This window comes from Lycorma delicatula, chromosome 5 (genome assembly GCF_047948215.1).
Source record: "Lycorma delicatula isolate Av1 chromosome 5, ASM4794821v1, whole genome shotgun sequence".
In the NCBI taxonomy this organism is placed as follows: Eukaryota; Metazoa; Arthropoda; class Insecta; order Hemiptera; family Fulgoridae; genus Lycorma; species Lycorma delicatula.
In genome coordinates this window covers 127870915-127891642 of record NC_134459.1, presented here as the reverse complement: position 1 = coordinate 127891642, position 20728 = coordinate 127870915, and the positions used below count along the sequence as shown (strand labels likewise).

The window sequence follows — 20728 nt, the reverse complement described above, 5'->3', positions numbered from 1 at the left end:
ATTACTATGAAATTCAAGGGAGAAAATATCAGTTCAAATTATTAGAACTGAATTAATTAAATTCAATACATAAGACAGCACCTGCCACATTTATCCTACACTTTATTAATTACAACTACAGCATAAAGTAAAATTATTACACTTCCTCACAGTATAATTATTATATTTCGAATCTGTCAGTATACATTTCCTTTGTTTTGCAGAATTCAGGCTATCTACAATTTTTTACATTCTCAACTTTATTGTTTTTGATAAAAGCTAATTTCATTTTACTTATGATGAAATTAAAAAAAAAAAACTACATACCATAACTCAGGTTAATGCAAATCTACTTCATTTAGCATTATAGCTTCTAAAAAATGGCTACAAGGTATGTGCATTTTACATGGCTCCTTTCATTAATCTTCTTACGCTTTTTTATCAACACTCTAATAAGCTCAATAATCAATCTGGACTAACAGTTCAACATATTTTTTTCGTAGTTATAAGGTGCATAATAAATAAGTTTCTAACAAAGTATGGTTCTCAGAAAATTTAACACAAAATAAAATAGCACAGTATAATAAGTTTGGTAATAATTACTAATATTTATTTATAAAAAGTTCTACAAGACATATACGTGTAAATAAACTAAAAGAGTAAATAAATACAATTATCATTCTTTACCTTCCTAGTCTATCTCTGACATTCTGGAATGGATGGTTGATATGCGGTTCTAAATAATTAAGTAAACGATGGAAAAGCTCAGCAACTCTCCACTCTTGTTGATTAAGAGCACCTTGCAATGCATACAACCTTCTGCCAAATACAAAAAAAAAAAAAAAATGAAGTAGGTGTAATTTATACCATTATCAATAATAAATATCAGTAACTGTTATTCTAACCCATAAATTTCAGAATTTCTTTTTAATTTCCAAATTTACATTTGCAGGATCTACCAAACAAGTACTCTTGTACAGTAAGGTCTTTCTTACTTCATTTCAAATTATGCAATTTTTCTCCCTCATTAAATATAATGTTTCAGTTTCAATATAAATTATTTCTTACTTCAATTAAATTATTTGTGCTCTCTAATGACTGTTGGGATGGTAAAGGTGGTTAGTTCTTCCTTTATTTGGCGGTAGATAAACATTTCAAGAGCCAGGCACCATTCCATTGATGGATTCAAATTAACATAGCCAGGGATATGACTAATAGGGATGTAACAAATGGAGCTACATTTGCTGTATGAGCAATGATGCAGCAGCCTACAGACCCTGAATCAATTAGGCTGTATAAGATAACTGGAATATCATAACTTTATCCTACCCAATAAATAAAAACTACCATTTTCTTATCACTCAACTTACCTTTTCTACGGCATTTTAATACTCCTGTTTAATTCTCTATTTTCAAAATTAATTCCTCTCATTTTATATTAAGAATTCTCTTTTTCACTACTTCTTCTAATCCATATTTTGAAGCTTTCCTCAGCTACTAGGTGCCTTAAGGGAAGTAGGCAGATAGTGGTTGTCAGATATTGGGATTATTAATTAGGTTTCACCAAATAAACTGTTCTAGGCTAACAAAATGACATTATCAGGATAATGTAAGAGTAAGAGGTGGTGGGGCAACTTTGTTTACATCCCACTTACATCACAGAGAAAATGTGAAGAAGTGCTGCAAAAAGTAAAAGAGGAAATGACATCAGCACAAAATAAGAATTTCTGATAGAAAACAATTGAAAGAGGGAACAATGAAAGAGGGGAATCCTCAATGGTAAAGGGAGCACTGGAAAATAGGTGTATAAACTCTGAAGTAAAGACCAGCCAGATTTAGAACCAGACGTCTTACAGTTTGGTAGCTTGCATAATATGTCGCATGACTTTGTCAAGAGGTTTTTTCTTACTGGCAAGGATCAAAGAAAAATCTAGGCAAGAATAGTAGACACATTTTGGTATTTTAATTTCTATTAAAAGAATGAAGTCAACAGCAAATCTTAATTGCATTTTTTTTCTGCTGCTTGAATTATTACTGCACATCAGATTTTTTTCTTCTGATTCCTTTACTTTTTCTTCTGTACACTAGTTGAAAAGCAACAAAGATGGAGCAGACTTTTGTTGCTCTAGGTTATTCACAACCAATATTGGAGATTTTTTAATTTTCTGCTCAATTTATTATTTTACAGAATTTTATTATTTCAACCAATATTTTAAACAAATTTTCCTTTAAAATTTTAAATAATTCATTTTCCTTTACATTATCAAACCTTTTCTTAAGATTTTACAAATATTATATAGGTGCTTATTCATAATTTTTTTTCAATGTACTTTTAAATATTAAGGGAAAGTTTTTATTTTAATTAAAAAATTACATGCTTACCCACTATCACGAAAAGACGATTCATCACGCAATGGTTCTTCCATAAGCACTTCTAACATCCAATGATGTCTGTTAGGATCTCTTCCTTCCTGAAAGGTAATAAATTAGAAATGAGTAATACCTAATAAATAACTACATTTCATTTAAACACTAACATTCATCCCTAACATTAACAGAGTCATGACTTTAAATTGCTCCAGCCTTGGTAAATGTAGCAAATTGATAACTAGTTATAGACCAGTAAAAGAAGTTACAGTGTATGTAAAATCTAAACGCGGGTCCTCACTACAAGCTGCCTCTACTTGCCTCCTCTACCCCACTCCTATAACCCGGAATGAAGAACACTTGCTATTGGTTGTGACAAAACTAAGACCTCCAAACAATATAACTTGTATTTATTATTATTTTCTATTAGTTTATTCTACCATATTCGTTTATTTGAGCTATTTCATATAAATTATTTTGTATGAAATCATTTTATGTTTTAAGTTTATAAAATACGGTATGAATTAACGTTTTAATTAAATAAATTAATTTTATTTCTATTATAGTAAAAACTTAATATCTCTGTAGTATTCAAAATTTTTTTTATAATAAATTTAATAATGACTATTGTGATATTACTTTTCCTCATGTTTCGTTAACACTTTATTTATTTATGTATTTTTATGTACAATTTAATGTTTTTATTTTGTAGTTTTGTAGGCCTACAAAACTCAAAAGAATATTAGTTTATTGGTGCATATGTCCTATTTAGAAATAATTTTGGTATATAACTACAATATGTCAAAGAAAATAGTAACATTACAGCGTAAAATAAACAACTCATTTCACATACTTCTGTTGTATGTCATTGTTTGTTTATTTATAGCAAAACTTTAGTTTAACATACTTGAAAAAAAAAACATACTCTTAAGAAATAAATAAATGAATTACTTCATATACATCTTGAACAAAATATTAGGAATAAATAATTTTATTTGTAATAACAAATTACCAGAATACATCTTGTTACTATAATTGTAACATCATAATTGGGTAGGGTGCAGCAAGTCATTGCAAATTAATGGATGTGACTTTTTGAATACACTACTTTGGCTGCTTGTGTAAGGAGAAGTCACTGAGTGATGTTAAGAGCAGTGGAGGGGATGCCACAGCGCACTATTGACCCACCTTCAGATATTACATACACTGTAGTAACTGACACTTGGAGATTAAAAACACTGCATAGGTTCTTTGATATTTACTATCACGGCAATGAAGACCATTCTGAAAATCTGAAAACATTAACACTAAGTTTCAGTTTTAATAAAAATTTGTAATGGTTTTCATAAGATTGAATAATATTCATTTGTTATGAAAACTGCTGGTAAATATGATTTTAAATCAAAAATACTGACACTATATTAATTTGAAATAAAACAGTAATTTTTCTTTAAAAAATTAATTCCACTACTTGAAATAATCTAAAAATCATTGAAGTTTTTATTTTGGTTCATGTTTTGTATTCTCTTTATAATATTACCTATTACCTATTACCTATGAGGAAGACAAGTAAAACTCTTTTGAAGTATCACTCGCTGAACCAGTCTCAAATTGTTGAGTAGTTTCTATGCTGAAACCAGCTACTTTTTTTGTTATCTAGCATCTTATCAATTGTTCTTTTATAAACCCTTTCTTAAAACAGAAGTCCATAAAATAAAAAAATGAATATTCAGAATGTCTTGAGAAGTCACAGTACCCTTGGATAATTAAATATTTGCTGTACACTTACACTGTTTGAAAATGTATATACATTTGTACTTCCAAATTATTAATCCAGTGGATCTGTGTTCACACACCATGATGAACACACATACCTGTGTTTTTCCATATCTTCCTTGGCATATTGCAAGGCATCTCTGGAGTTATGGTTAGAAAGGCTTCCTCCACACTGTTATTTAATTTTTCTTTGTTAAATATCAACGTTGAGATACACAAATTTTGATTATTCCCCACAATGAGTTTTTGGGTGTAGTAAGTTAAGAGGGGTTCCTGGCAGCCGTTGCAATAGGGCTGGCGACACTTATGAATCAGGGCCAATCTAGTGGACTGGCAATTGTGCACTCAAAATCAAAATAAGCTATCCCATCTTGCTGTATCCCGATATGTTCCATAATACTTTCCGTTGAAGTTTTAACTATCTTTTTAATGTTTGCAAATAAGATCACTACCATTCATCTATCTTCAAAAAATTATGATCCAAACAATTATGACAATGTCACCCCAAACCATATCATGTTATGGATTGTTTTCCAACTCATGCACAAAATTAAGATTTTTCTTGGCTCAGAAAACCTCATTCCTAGCTCATGACTATGATAAATTGCATATTCATCAGAAAACAACACTTGTGTAGAACAATATGTTTGGAAACTGAGTTAGCAAAGCATGGTAGACTGCAGCTCACTGTTCAATGTTTCCATTCAATAGTTCACTAACAAACATTGGCCAAAATCATTTCATATTAAATGAATGTGATAATATTCAACTGGTTTTAAATATGATTATGCATTGTTGTATGTGGTCAACAATATTAAGTTCGGCTGCTTGTTTACAAATATATTCAAATGGAGACTGCCAAATTAAAATTGTGGACAGCAATACATGTTTTTATTCATTAAGCAGCTTGTTTTTAACAGCGCTGAAAGCAAATGCACATTTCTCCCGTCAAGCATTGTTGCCTTATGAGGCGAATCCTATTTAAAGCATTCATTATTTGTGGCATTGCTTGGCCCATGTGTTGTTGTTTCTGTACCCAAACACGTCACCAACTTGACACTTTAACTGCATCTGCTCACATCAACCATTACTATGCAACTGAAATAAAAGAGCAAGTAAGTGTCCTGTATATCCTTAAGAGCGGGAAAACTAACCGTAGTAAATTATTTCTTAGGAACTGAATACTGCATTACTTTTAAAACAGTAGTAACATATAATTCCATTAAATTGCACGTAATGGGGATTTCTCAGACATATTGTATAACAAAAATGAACAGTGTAACATACAGAGGCTCTACGATTTCAATATAATAAAAACTAAATACAGAATTACCTTACTAAAAGAAATTTGTATAATAATAAGTATACGTAGAGATACTGCATTGCAATAAACATTTGGTGGATCTAAAAAAAAAATGGAACCATGGACACAGGAATCCACAAAAACTAAGTAAACATGAATCTGATGTAAATAAAACAAAGTAAAATCAAATTTTAGCAATGGTGTTTTACATTATTCTGAGGATATAAACAATCAAAGAAACATCTTTAGATATTAGTATTATTAAATCACGTTCATTAATAGCTTATACTTTTAAAACTTCCTAAAAAGGATTGCCAAGGCTTGCTCCACATGACTAACAATTCATCAGAAAAATAATTCCTAATGAGAAATTAGAATGTAACCTAAAAACCAATTAGAAAATTGTTCAGTCTTTTTATCACTGTCGGAGGTTTTATTTAAAATAATTGATTTATTGTAATGCTTAAATGATTTTGTAACAAATAGAAAATACTAGCATATTCAGGTAGATGACCTGTATGAGTAGAAGTGCTAGTGTGACATTATGCTATTAAGTCTGCATTATGCTTCAACATAAGCAATGTTTGAAGCAGTTATAGTTAACAGCCTTAATAAATAATAAGATCATAATGTAAGAAATAATAATAAGGTCATATAAGAAAATTTATCAGAAGAAGAATTCATGATACCCTTTATATTATTTTACCTGTGCTGTTACATAACAAAAAATTGCACTGAAAAAAATTATTAATAAATTTAATACTTGTTTTTTGTATGAAAATTCTGGAAGTCTCTTGATATCCCATGCAGCTTTCTGAATTCAGTTCCCTTAGGCAGCCGTATCCCTCATTCATGATATGTGAATGAGGTGTAGTCTTGTACAGACTCAGGCCGACCACACCTGAGTCATGTGGTTAACTGAAAACCAACCACCAAAGAAACTGGTACCCACTATCTATTATTCAAGTCTGAATAAAGACATCTATCTTTATCAGGATTTGAACCTAAGAACTCTCGACTTTGAAATCAACTGATTTATGACAAGTTTTATCACTAGACCAACCCAGCAGTTAGTTTAACATCACATTTTAGCATTAATAAAAAAAAAAAATTAATATCTTACAGCGCTGGTGGCAAAACAGATTCCCCAATCCACAACAGTTTCTTCTGTCATATTACTCAATGCCTTCTGAATTATTGGTATTAAAAAGTCCCATAACTTTTCCACTTTATCAAATGGCCAATGCTTTGATCCTCTCACCAATCCTATTGATCAATAATAACAAAAATTATTATAAATCTAAGCTTAATTAATCAAAAATTCATGTCTACATACAGAAAATAAAAAAAAATTTATAGGGAAAAATAAAATGTTAGATTCTGATCTCTTCAAAGGAAAAATTAAGATGTTATACAACCTATTCAAAAATAACAGAAACATCACAAGTTTGAAGGATAAATAAAATAATTCTAATCTGCAAGGTATCTAGTAATACTTGAATTATTGTAATATACATTAGAGTTTGTTACTTCATCATTTTTTATTCAGAAATGGAAAAAAACAATGAAAAAAATAATAAACATACTTGTTATTTTTCAACAGTATGTAAAATGTTGGTAATTATAATCTTTATATAAATAAACATTATTTTAATTGAGAATATTCAAAATAAATACTTTTTAAACTAGTTATATTTGGTAAAATTAAAAAAAAAGGACAGGCCAATATTCTTCTAAATAAATGTTATGACAGACAAATTTAAGTGATTTATAGATCAAATGTTAAAATACATAATATCTAGTTATTAATTAACAAGAGCATCTCTAAAAATCATAACCTTGACCTTGTTATTATAACTATGACCTTGTTATTAGTGAGGGAGTTTGTGAGTATCTGTGAAGCCGATAACTATACTGTAGGTGATACCATAACAGATGAGTATTCATTTTGAGGTTAGGTAAATGAGTAGCATCTGAAAGGTAGTAAAACACCTATCAGTAGTTGTTAAAGGCAACAACTGATTAGAAATTTATATGGTCTGAATAATAAGAACCTAAAGTCTTAAGTACAGAATAACTGCAACAAATTATTTACATTTTCTGAGGTCACCATCAAACAAATACGACATTCTTTAAATGTCAGTAAGGGATGTATTTAATAAGAGAAATTGTTAGGGTATGAACTGTGCAGTACTCAAAGCCTACAACAAGCAAAACTTAAATTATCAATAATAAATAAAACAGAACTATCACTTACTGCTTGTTCTTTTAAGGATTCTTCCATATTAACGCTTTGGGAATCTAGAAATAGATCCTTATTCTTCTCAGATTTTAAATCTGACTAAGGAGTAAAACTCCTCTTTTCTCATTTAACATTTTTTTAAACAGTTTTTAATACATCTGATGAAGCAGATGCACACTGTGAAAATGCTAATTTCAAAGAACTTTTTAAAAGACCTAAATAACTCTGCCGTTCAGGTCATATAAACCTATTATCTTGCACCATCACCAACTAACTTAAGCGTGATTTTTCATTTTAGCAACCATTCCTTCATCTGTTTTTTCTATAAATGGTCATCTTTTACATCAGCACCTACCATACACAAATGTGCTTTTGAGAAAAACTTAAGTTCATTCATCAATGACAAGGTCTCATGATTGTAAGAGGGAGATAAAATCTTTTTAAACATTATTTAAATTATCTTTTATCATTATTAAAAAAGATAATCTAACAATTCTGAATTTAGATTACATTTTAAAAATAAACTAAATGTAAATTAGTAACATTGCACAATTTATAAAAAATATATGAAAATCAGTGTATGTTTTACACCATTAAAATAAAATAACTAATTGTACCCTTATCTAAAATTACAACACTATTGTAAAAATACATAAATATTAGTACAATGGTGTGTAATTGTAACAGCAAAATATAATAGTTAATATAAAACTGATATTAGATTAAAAATTATGTTGTGCTGTCCTACACAAAATGTGATCTGACTTAAATAAAATAATGTTACTTATTAATATGTAGTAAAATTCATTTACTTTTTGTAAAAAATTAGTTAAATGAAAATGTATACCTAAAAAGGGAGTCTCAGAAGATGAAATCTAGTAAAAATAGATTGGTAGGGTAAAAAAATCAAGGTAAAAAATATTCATTGTCTGCTTTTTAAAAAAATATTTTTAATAACATAACATACATCAAGCAGCATCCTTCCTGGACATAAATAAAATCCACAATTTTATAAAAAATAAAACTATTTCTGTTTTCATTTCTTTACTTCTTAGAAGCTGCACTTCAAAAATGTTTACCATGCAATTTATTAACAAGATATTTCTGTTTGTATGATATTACCTTATGTTCTGTCAGTTTACTTTATCGCCTGACATACCTTTGTAGAAGTAAATTCTGTTTAACTATCTAATATTTAGTTCTTGACTTGTGTCCAATTAATACATAACTTGGCTCTCCTCATGAATTGCTAATCTTATTTTAATCCTAGTAAAAACCAATATTAGAAATTTTTTTCTAGAACTCTAAGGCGTTGGTATATTATTATGAATTGAAAAATACCATTGTTTAACTATCTAATATTTAGTTCTTGACTTGTGTCCAATTAATACATAACTTGGCTCTCCTCATGAATTGCTAATCTTATTTTAATCCTAGTAAAAACCAATATTAGAAATTTTTTTCTAGAACTCTAAGCGTTGGTATATTATTATGAATTAAAAAATACCATAGTCATTTGAAATTGTGAACTTAAAACAAATTCAATAAAATGACTATAATTTAAAAAAATACATATTCCATTAAAAATGTACGGAGTAGTTATGTTATACTAAAGTTGAGGATCTGGATTTTTCACATTCTTTAATAAAACATTATAGAAATAAAATTACAACTAATCTTTAATAAAATATTACAGAATACTTTAAACTATCTCTTAATATATAATATTGTTCTGAATAATAATTGTGCTAATAATATATACCAGATATTATTTCTGCAACACATCGTTGACTACTTTCTTGTTTATCTTCAACTAATCTCTTTATATGAGGTTTAAAAAGCTCCAGAAATGTATCTCCATGATTTCTAAAAATACTCTGTAATAATCAAACGAATGCAAAAAACTGATGAAAACCAAAAGATCAAAAACTTTCTTTAATGATAGATTAATTTCAAGATAATAAAACACCAACTATCCTACCATAGTATACATATTTAATAGATATGTTATTAAAAAAACTTAGTATATTTTTTAAGCTAACAGAGCAACATATAAAAAGAAAAATATCTTCCTACAACTAGAGAAAATTACATTTTAAAAGAGCTTTTAAGCTCTAATTAAAGAGATATGGATTTCTTAGTACTGCAAATGAAAAATATACTAAATGATATTGCATACCGATAAACTACACTAAATTCACATAAAACAATCAAGTGTTATAGTACATTAAACTCTTTACTTAATATGATATTTAAATCTGTGAAAATTGTATGGAACAAATGATATAGGAGATACACTAGTATACAAACTTTCACTTATACTCCAATGTTGTACATAACTTTAAATGTAAAGGCAAAAAATGTTAGCACCAGAAATATCTACAGTCATAAGTATTTTAGTTGTGGTGATTGTTGTTGAATTGATAACAAGCTTGTTTCAATAATTAATTAGCTTTTCAGTAATTTTTTGGTTTTGTGTGATTAATATTTCTGGTTTCATTTACGTTTTTGATGATGAAAAGTTTATAAATTTTTCTCAATATCTAAATGCTTTTCACCAACCATTTAAAAAATCTTTCTTTATCTTTTAATCTGATACATTTAGAAAAAAAAAGTTTGTAAATAAAAAGTAATTGAAATAATTTTTTATCACTAAACATCTATTAAAAAAAATTATATTTGGCCTATCATGTAACTTTCTCAAATGATACAGCAGAGATCCTCAACGTGTTTAGCTCCACGACCCCTCAAAAAGTAAATAAAAATACATAGTGAATATTTTGCAACCAAAATCAAAACCAATGAAATCTAGTTAAAACTAATTAGCTATGTTGATAGTGATGGGTATGTGTGCATGTATGAAGTGTACAAACATGAGCAATTTACAGGTTCTAACTTGTGTAAATGCTCCTTGTAATTTGGTCTGCCTGCATAATATTCGTTGTAATGTCATGTTCGAACACGCATATGATATGTTTGAATTAGATAATTCAGCAAGTGAATTCTTTAGTATTCAATTTGATGAATCAACAGATGTGGCAAAAATTTCTCAGTTCTAAAGATTTGTGAGATATGAATGCAATGGGGACAGATCAATCAAAGAAAATATTATGTTTTGCAAATCAATGCCAAAACAAATGCCATTTTCAATGTTTTTTCAAAATAATAAGTATATGTTGCTGATGGTTTACTTAGCTGATGTATTTTTGCATTTAAGTGACTGTAAATTTACAAGGACATGATAAACATTCTATTAATGACAGACAAAGTTCATGCTTTCATTAAGAAGCATGATATCTGGTTATTTGACTTCAAAGCAAAGATTTCAATATGTTTCCACCCACTTACTATTATAATATTGTGAAAAATTTAAATGAAAAAGACACTATTATTCACCACAGTTTGGATAGCATGAATATGCATTTGCATGAGCTAAAAATTCAGTAGGCAGAGTATTTCCCAGGAGATAAAAATGATTTCTAAAAGAGATGGGTACTGAATCCATTTTGTGAAAATGTTGTTGTAGCTGCTAAATTACCAGGCGAGATTCAAGACCAGCTCATTGAAATGTATGATGATAAAATGTTACAACTACAATTCACATTTTAAGATTTAGATACGTTTTGGTTTGCTCATCAAAGTGAATATGGAAATTTAGTCACAGAGGCATTGAAAATATTAATCCTTTTCACTACATCTTACCACTGTGAAAATTTTTTTTTGTCTATGGTTGTGTTAACAACTAAATATAGATAAAGTAATAAATAATCATAAGTACAGTTATAAAGTAATATAAATCATCTTTATCCCTTGAAAGCATAGATCAATGTATGGAGAAAGATTTAAATGAAAAATAAACGCAACCATCTCATTAATTTATTTTCTTTACATGTGCACATATAAATGTAAGTAAAATGTTTATAATAAATGATTGCTTTCTCTCAAAATGATTTCATTATTGTTTACATGTAAAGGTGTAGGGGCTAGCCTTGCGACCCCAGGTTGAGAAATGCTGATCTAGAGAATAAAACTGGAAAAATCAATGTTCTTGAAAAAAATCTTTTAGTTATGTTTGAATGGTACATTGTGTTCAAAACTCCAATATCTGGAGAATTTTAAAGCAGGGATTGACAGAATTTATTAGGGTTCTGAAATGATTAAGTGTTTTTTTTATTGAATTTTTCATTCCAAAAATGCATTCTGGTAGAGGTTCTAATTTTAACAGTATTGTCATATAAGCTTTCCAGATATGTTATTAAAATGTTTGTACATGTTGATTTATGATTTCTGGCTCAATACCCTGAGGTTGAGAAACACTACGATACAGAATGATTAACACGTTTATGAAAAAAATTAATTAAAAAACTTACTGTAGAAGGTCTTTATAAACTTTTTTTTGAATAAACTGGATAAAAGATTACATATAATAATTTAATTAACATAAAACAAGGAAATTAAAATAATGGATGAAGAATTTTTTTATTTTGTTAATAACTTTCAGATTTTGTATAAAATATTTTTTTTGTACATGTAGGCATACATGTAAAGCACATAACTTTCAACATGCACCTATAGTCCCTAAAAGAATATTCACATATCAACTACTTAGCCCTACATGAGCAACACAACTGCCTATCTACAGTTGAGTTCCAATAGCAGCATCAAACTTGATGTACGGACCATAAGAAGTCATTTTACAGGCCAAAATTTTCTTCCTATTACCCACATTTTAGTATAGGCTGTAAAGAAAGATTTAGTACAATTCACATGATGGTATTTCTACTCTAAATAAAAATCTAGAATGCATTCATGATACCCAACAAAGATGAAAGAGTCATCATCAATTTCTGCACTTATAAGTGTCCTTACTTTTGAATTACAGTGAGATTATTCTAACCTTTCCATGAGCAGACAAATATCAAAGATAAATAAATTAAGCACTTATACCAGGAATTATAAGTCACTGCCTGATATTATTATGTCATAGAATAAATCAGTCCAAAAGTAAAAGGAAAATTATGGATAATGTTATGTAAGCATTCATGTTGGCTAATGAAAATACTTACATGGTTTAATGTTCATAATGAACTTTACAAGTATTCCTTTGTTATACATGGACTCTTCTCAGACTGCATATTATTGCAGGAGTGTGTGAACTTGCATGGAAGAAAACAGCTAAAACCTTACAAATTACACTCTAAATTTGCAGTTTTGTAACACTGTATAAGTAATATACAGAACATAAATTCAGAAACTCAAAGAAATCAACAAAGTATTTATCCACAAGCTAGTTTTTTAAGGTGATGGGATGGATTATCACTGTCTATAAGTTATAAACAGTAAAATGCTGCAGTATAAACAAACTGCTGATGGAGCTATATACAAAATTTCAGAAAATGTGTATAGAGTCTGACATAACAAAGAATCAATTTTGTAAGTATACCAGAGACTTGATGGAACAAACAATACTGGATAGTTGCAAATTCAACAATCAAAGAATAACAAATCAAGACGGCTCTGCAAATCCACTTACCAGAAAAATATATTATTTTTTATTTTTCTAAAAAACTAAAAATAGTAACTAGAATAAAGAAGAATATATATTTGTATATAATACATAACAGAAACAAACATTACACACATATATAAATAGATATATACACATAAAATACATATAAATAAGAAGTATATACAGAAATATTTTATTCAATAATAATTACAGATATAAAATAAATTATACACACACTTATTATTATTACAAATGACCATGTAGGAGTGTAAGGTGTTCCTACAAACACTGATTAACCAATTAAATTAGTATAAAAGTTCCTGCAGATTTAAGGGTCTATGAAGTTGACCAATTTTGATCATACCATTACTTAAAATACTGCCAATACATGCTAGTTTAAATCTATGACATATTGCCGAATAGTGTACACAGTCAAGAAGATCATGATGAGCTGTTACTGTTATATAGCAGTTATCCAATGAGCATGCTGGAATATAACCAAACGACATGAACTCCGTGTCATTTGCTTGCTGTCAGAAAACTGTTACAGTGCATATTATCCAGAGTAAAACCATTCCCTTGGGTTTGTTTCACTAATCCAAATAGGTGCCTTACCCTGAATAGAAATGACAAAGGAGCACTTCACAATAACTGTCTTGCACTGATAACTTTCATGACATGCATAACTTTAATGTGGTATTGTGTATTGTCAACTGCATTCAACCACTCATTCTGCCAAGCCTACCTTGACTGAGGTTTCAGGAACCATGCATAACAACAACAGGTAACATGCTTGATGAAGGGGGACTGAAGTGTACAAGCTTTTTTGATATCACATCAAACCTTTCACCTTGAATTCCTATGTGACCAGAAACCCAAAAGAAACTGACACTCGTATTATAGTTATTAAAATAGAAACAGGTATAAATGTCTGGATATTGGATTTGTGTGAATACGTGTGATATATTCACAATTTGTTATGATTGAAAAGCACTTACTGAATCATGGAACACAGAGTACAGTGGAATCCAACTACAACATGAAAAGTCTTGAATATGCCAAATGGTTTGGCAGTAAATATAATTAACTGGTGAGGCAGACCAAAAATTTTAACTTTGTGACCAATCACAAGGCAGTAGTAGCAGGCCTAGTTACCTACATAAGGCAAGTGCAGAGTGATGAGCATGAATAAGGTTAGGAAAATGAAGTTAAACCTAATACTCACCAGACATTCTTCATAAGATAATTTTTACACCATTTGAACATCTATTGTAAAGTGGCTATAATGCAATCCTTGAGCCAAAACCTGAAAAAGAGGGTTTCAGTTTCATCTAGAGAGAGTAAATTCCACCTTTACTTTCATGTCCTATGTAAGCTGAGAAAAAAATTCAGACGATACTTCAGTGGTCATATCCATTTATACAACCAGAATCCACTACTAAGGTGGATTTCATTATTGTTAATGTTATTTAACATATCAGCAGTACCATGTTTGAGAAACTAAATTACATATTAGCCTAATACTAGGGAAATATGAGTTTTTATATAAAATGAAAGCCTGTTAATTATTGATATATCAATCCTGTAAATTATTAATATGCCAATCAAATGCAAAAAGTGGTGATTATTATGATCAAATGAAAACAACAAATTACTTAAAATGAGCTAAAGAAAAACTAACACCAAATCAACACAAAAGAAATGTGGTTGTAACCAACAACAATCTTATTTCAACGCAGCAGCAGGGAAAAAACAGACATCCTTCTCAAGAAAAGAGATGAAAAACTAGTTAACGAGCATTCTATTCTATTTTTTTCAGATGTGGTAGAACTGCAGTTATAAAATTAAAGTAAGTAAAAACATAGCAAGGTAAAATTTTAAAAGAAGGGCATGACATCCAGTGACTACTACTGCATCAACAAATTTAAATCTTATTGAAAGAATATCGTCTATAGAAAAAGGACACATTTGACAATGTTAACTTTTGATATTAAGGAAGTTCAAATGTTATACAAAAATAAAATAGCAATAATGAATGAATCCAAATGGAAGTCTTAATGTGAAAAAGTTAAAAAAAAGAAAAGATTATTACAAGAAACAAAAACACAGGGGAGAGAAAATTTCATAATGATTTTGAAATTTTTATGATAAGAATTCGATGTAATACTGCAAACACGATTGATCAGCAAAAGGTTTATTTAACACATTACCACAATTAACTGACAACAATGAGTAGTGCTTAAACAAATTGTGATGAAAAAATCAGTGTTGCCAACTTGTTTTTCGTAGGTCTAAAATTATTGTACTAGACATATCTGTTTTCTTTTTTTGTAACATTTTCTTCTAAGTTTTCGTCGGTTTTGTTGTTAATAAAAGTCGACATGTTTAAAATTTTATTTGTCTTCTGTTGACATTATTTACATCAATCTCCTTATAATTAGATTCTCTACAATTTATGTTTAAAAAATGTATGATTTATTGCCAATTTAACAACTTCATTGTACGTCAAATGTAAAAAAATGTGTTTTTTGACTCTATTTTTGGCATTTTACATGGGACAGAAACTAAGAGAGATACAGTTCTGGGACCTATTTTTTTGATTTCCCAGCTCAAAAACCATAAGAAACAATTGAATTTGCCCCTTAATCGACCTTCTCAGAATTTCGGAAAGCCTTAATTTACCTGGAGGAACTGAAACTCAGGCGATATCTTTCACCCTGTATAACTCACTAACAAAGCGTTTTCGGACCTATGTTTATATGTACTTCTTTCTTATTTTTAGCCTCTAGAATGAGTTGTCAAAGTATTGCCCTATCCTCCTGAATCACCCTGTATTAAAGATATATTATAAAATTTAAAAAGTTAAAAAAAATTAATTAAAATTTCAGATAAACGCGTATCACTAAATAATATAAGTTTTGAAAAAAAAAAAGACAAAAACAATCAAGTTTTATGCAATATTGCCAAACCAACCTACCAATATGCTAAAAGGTTAGCAGAATAAGGGCTGCAGCTAGTCTCACTCTATAGCAACAAGCATAGATATATTGATGGTAGAGTCAATATCTCTGATAATTTTTCTAATAAATAGAAATGGCTCATTTTTTTTTATAAGTTTGCATAACTGCTTGAAAACAGTGTATGAAAAATTTGTTTTTTTAATGGAAACGTTCATCAAATTTTAAGTTTCTAATGATAAAAATAAGAACATTTACATAATTGCTTAAAATGAAATTACTTTCCAATTGCGTCATGATGGTATGGTTTTAAGTTAAGTTTTAACCATCTTATCAATTCTGGAAAAACCCTGATAGATCTGTATTTAATTTTTTTATTCCTTTTTTGGTTTAGTCTGAAAAAGCTAAAATTACATCTATTCTTGATATATTATGAACACTATTTTCTTCACTAATTCTCCCCAGAAAATTCATATACTTCTAGCTTTATTGAAGATACACAGCAAAATAAGAATTTCAGAAAAAATATCTTTAATATAAATGTTTCCTTACTTGCATCATTAAAAGATTTAAATGAATCATATTAAAAAATATAAAAATAAACCAAAGAATTAGCAAGTTTAAGTTTTAAGTTTTTTAGCCAATTATTATTTTATATTATTGCTTTATCGATTAGCAAACAAAAGATTCATTTTATGTCAAATAGGCATAAGATTATAACTATCTGATGTAGAACAAAACAGCGTAACAGAAAGTTTTCAGTTGTTTCCTGACAATTATGTAAATATGGTTAATTAGGATTGATTTATTAATGGTAATAATTAGAAAGTTGAAAATCAAACTTCTTTTATATTAGAAGTATATAAGAATATAAAGAATATATATAAGAATGTGTATAAGTATATTCATATTATAAGTATAATTATATCACATTCATCAGTAAAACCACAAATAACATTATTACATATAGCTTCTTGAAAAAAGTATTTTTTCATATATTTCTGATAAAAATAAAGTAGAAATGGAAAAAGCGTAACTAACTAAACTTCTAGAGTACATTAGCACCTAATACTAACAGTTAGATGTCAGTCTTAAAATATAAGCTGTAGCGATTATTTTATTTTACTAACTCATTAAAGAGCACCTGAATGTAGAAAAAATTTAACACTATCAATATAAAATTACTTTTATGTCAGACATTACAAAACTGGTGAAATTTATTATCTTCAGATGAAACTAAAAACCACACACACCTCAGGGACTAAATGACAAATAACTATGTCCCCCTTGCAACTTACACCCAATTACAGTAACCCAAGCACTATTTTTTATGAAGAAAAATGAGTTTTACTTGTTGGTATACATGCAGCTGATTCAAATTCATTGTATATAAATAAATTCAAGAACTAGGGAAATACAGGTGTCTCACGAACAAACTTTTAGGACATATTTTAGTGATGAAAACAATGAAAAAAATTAATATAAACATAGGTCTGGAAACGTTTTGTTTCAGTTAAGGTTAGTAAAAGATTTCCCCCGAATTTCAGCTCTCAAAATAAAACAAAGCTATAATATAATTTTTGGGATACAAATTAAGTAGTAAAGTTGGTAGTGGTTTCTTACATAATTTGAGCTGGGAAATGGGATAAAACAAGTTCAAAAACTGTAACTCCAGTAATTTTTAACATATCTGACATAAAACACAAAATTCAGAGTTAAAAAAGAAGTTTTTTTTGTTTGTAGTAAAATAGCTTTATTAAACGACTCATGCCACAGAGGTGCCGGCCTCTTTGTGGTGAGTGGTAGCATCTTGGTCTTTCATCTGGAGGTTCTGGGTTCAAATCCCAGTTAGGCACGGCATTTTTCATATGCTACATTTATCCTAAAGAAAGAAAATCTTTATTTATCCCTTCTGCCTGCAGAAGATTCAAAATTTGTGGCCAACGATTACCCCCAGTGTTAAACTTCTGTCATTGGCTTCTAGACAACATTGTTAAGGTTTAGCCACTTTTATTCACTGGTGAAGCCACTTTTATTGACTGGTGAAGCCACTTTTATGAGAAATGGAGTTTTCAATTCATTAACAGTCATTTTTGGAGCAAAGACATTCTACATGGTACTGTGGAAACTAATTTCAAATATAGATTTCACATTAATGCTTGGTGTGGCATTATTTATGACAAAATTCTGGGACCATCTGTTTTCAATGAAAACCTTACGGGTGATGCACACGCATTTCTTGAAAAATAATTTGCCGGTTTTTTTGGAGGATGTACCTTTACAAACTAGATTACAAATGATTTGCCACTGCGATGATGAAGTGCATTTTTTTTAGTAGCTAGAAATCACTTTAATGGTAACTTCTTAAACTGGATCGCCTCACTTAACACCACTATAATACTTCAATTGGGGTCGTATGAAAACACTAGTATACCAACAAAAAGTTAATACTAAAGAAGAGTTACTCATTAAAACATAAAATGCTATTAAATTTATACGAAACAATCCTCTGATGATACGGAAAGCTACTGGAAATTTTTTACCTTGGGCAGAATGCTATGTACATGTGAAGGATGGAACTTTAAACAATTAATGTAAATGAGGTTTGTTATTCTGTTACCATTTATCATTTCATGTATTTTGTTTTGCTATTTTAAGAATAATATTTGTTAGGTACAGAAAAAATAATACAATCTTCTGTCTATCTTTCTTCTGTTTTGTTTCAGTAAAAAGCAATTTTTAAAAGTTTTTATTTACTTTTTATTGGCTTTATTAACATTAATTATCTCAAATTAAATTCTCTACAAGTTTTGTTACTAAATCTTCCTCATTTATTAGTTAATTTACAAAGTTAATGTACTACAACCTGAAAAAAACTTGATTTTTGACACTTAATTTAGTGTTTCACATAGGATATCTTAAAAACTATTGGAGTTACAGTTCTGGGACCTGTTTTATCCTATTTCCCAGCTTAAACTACATAAGAAACCACCAAACCAATTTTACTCCTTAATTTGGGTCCCAAAAATTACAGTAGGGCTTCTTTTTATTAGAAGAAATGAAATCCGGTTGAGATCTTTCACTAGCCTTAACTCAAAAACAGAGCATTTCCAGACCTACATTTATATGAACATTTTTCATTATTTTCAGCAGTAGAAGTCCTGAAAGCTTCTTCATGGGATACTCTGTATAAAAGTAATCCTCAGAATGGCTAAGTGTTAAAAAATTGTCATAATTTAAATCTATGAACCATGAATAACAAGAGATACTTAGCTAATGAATAATGAAAACTACCAATACTTCACTTAAAATGCTGCAAAATAACTGTACAAGATACGAAGAAGTTGACAGGAGTAGAGTTGAAAAAATAAAATTTCTTTATAAAAGAACATTTTTGCAAAAGGATATATATTTGTTTTCAGCATTTAGACACAAATAATGATTAAGACTTTCTGAACTTTATCTTTGCAATTAAGACATTTATTCCATATATTCATGTGTACTGAATGCATATGATAACAGGAATACTGAATATATTTAATACATATAATAAAGTATAAGTTTGTATACAGAAAACATGTTTTATCTGCAACAGTTCACACAAATTTTGTAATCATAAACTCTTATCTCTTACTGTTTTCCTTGAAAATATTCCTGTTTTCTCAGTAATTCCTCTAAATATTAAAATAAAAATCCATTTTTTTCAGTATTTTAATGACAATAAGGATGGAAAAAATTTACCTTAAATAAAATGAAACGGAACCCATTAAATTTATCTCTTCCTTTTTTTTCTTCAAGGGAAAGGAATTTTATAAACTTCTCAACATTACTATGTTGAACAAAAAAGTCATACACTTGTTTCTCTTCATCAGTTAATTCAATACGTCTCCTATCAAGAGGAGGCTGTTCACTAGATGCTGCATATGTTTGCATAACCCTAAAAAATATTCAGTATATACTACATATACATAAAATTTTACATACATAACTAAAGATAACAAAGTTTTAGATTCATCAAACATCACATCATGATAAAAAGTCATGCTTAAAATTATGTATAAACAAATCACTTTCAATACAATATTTATATCCTTAACTTTTTAAAGTAACTTAATTTCATCATTTTTCCATGTTTGTTACTATTACAAATTGTAGATGTTTTCAGAAAGTAATTTTATTTCTTCAAAAGTAGAAGGTACTGCTAATTAGTTCAAAAGTTAATTGGGAGAAAAGTTCCAGTATTTTGAAAGTGAGCTGTTCATTTACTAATTTAATGTATATATTACCCAAATTGTAAATTGTAATCAAAAACAAGAGTTGAATTCATAAAGCAATGTAGAAAGAGTAAAACTATACTAAATATAGTATTTAAAACTATAATCAATATTTGGATATAGATTAGTTAAGGATTGGTAAACTCAATCCATTTCAGCCATGTAATGAATTTTATTTTTTATGTTAAATAACATAAAACTCATCTGCACATAAAACTTAGTGCCTTTTATAAATTACACCAGAAGTCTAAAGATAAGCATAATCTCAACACAGAAGGAAAATTGACACATCATTCCCATTCTTACAGAATATGAATTTTT

General features: G+C 28.8%; 1 protein-coding gene across 3 annotated transcripts in view; it reads right to left on the bottom strand.

The window, feature by feature from the left end:
* Positions 1–20728, bottom strand: part of LOC142325375 (proteasome activator complex subunit 4A-like) — a 168651-nt gene that overhangs the window by 30544 nt on the left and 117379 nt on the right. For all 3 annotated transcript variants that reach the window (XM_075367071.1, XM_075367072.1, XM_075367073.1), the window contains exons 23-27: positions 19875–20070; positions 9430–9544; positions 6549–6691; positions 2362–2450; positions 667–798 (exon numbers count right to left, since the gene is read on the bottom strand). In XM_075367071.1, coding sequence (XP_075223186.1) covers positions 667–798; positions 2362–2450; positions 6549–6691; positions 9430–9544; positions 19875–20070 — 675 coding nt within the window. The remainder of the gene's footprint in view (positions 1–666; positions 799–2361; positions 2451–6548; positions 6692–9429; positions 9545–19874; positions 20071–20728) is intronic.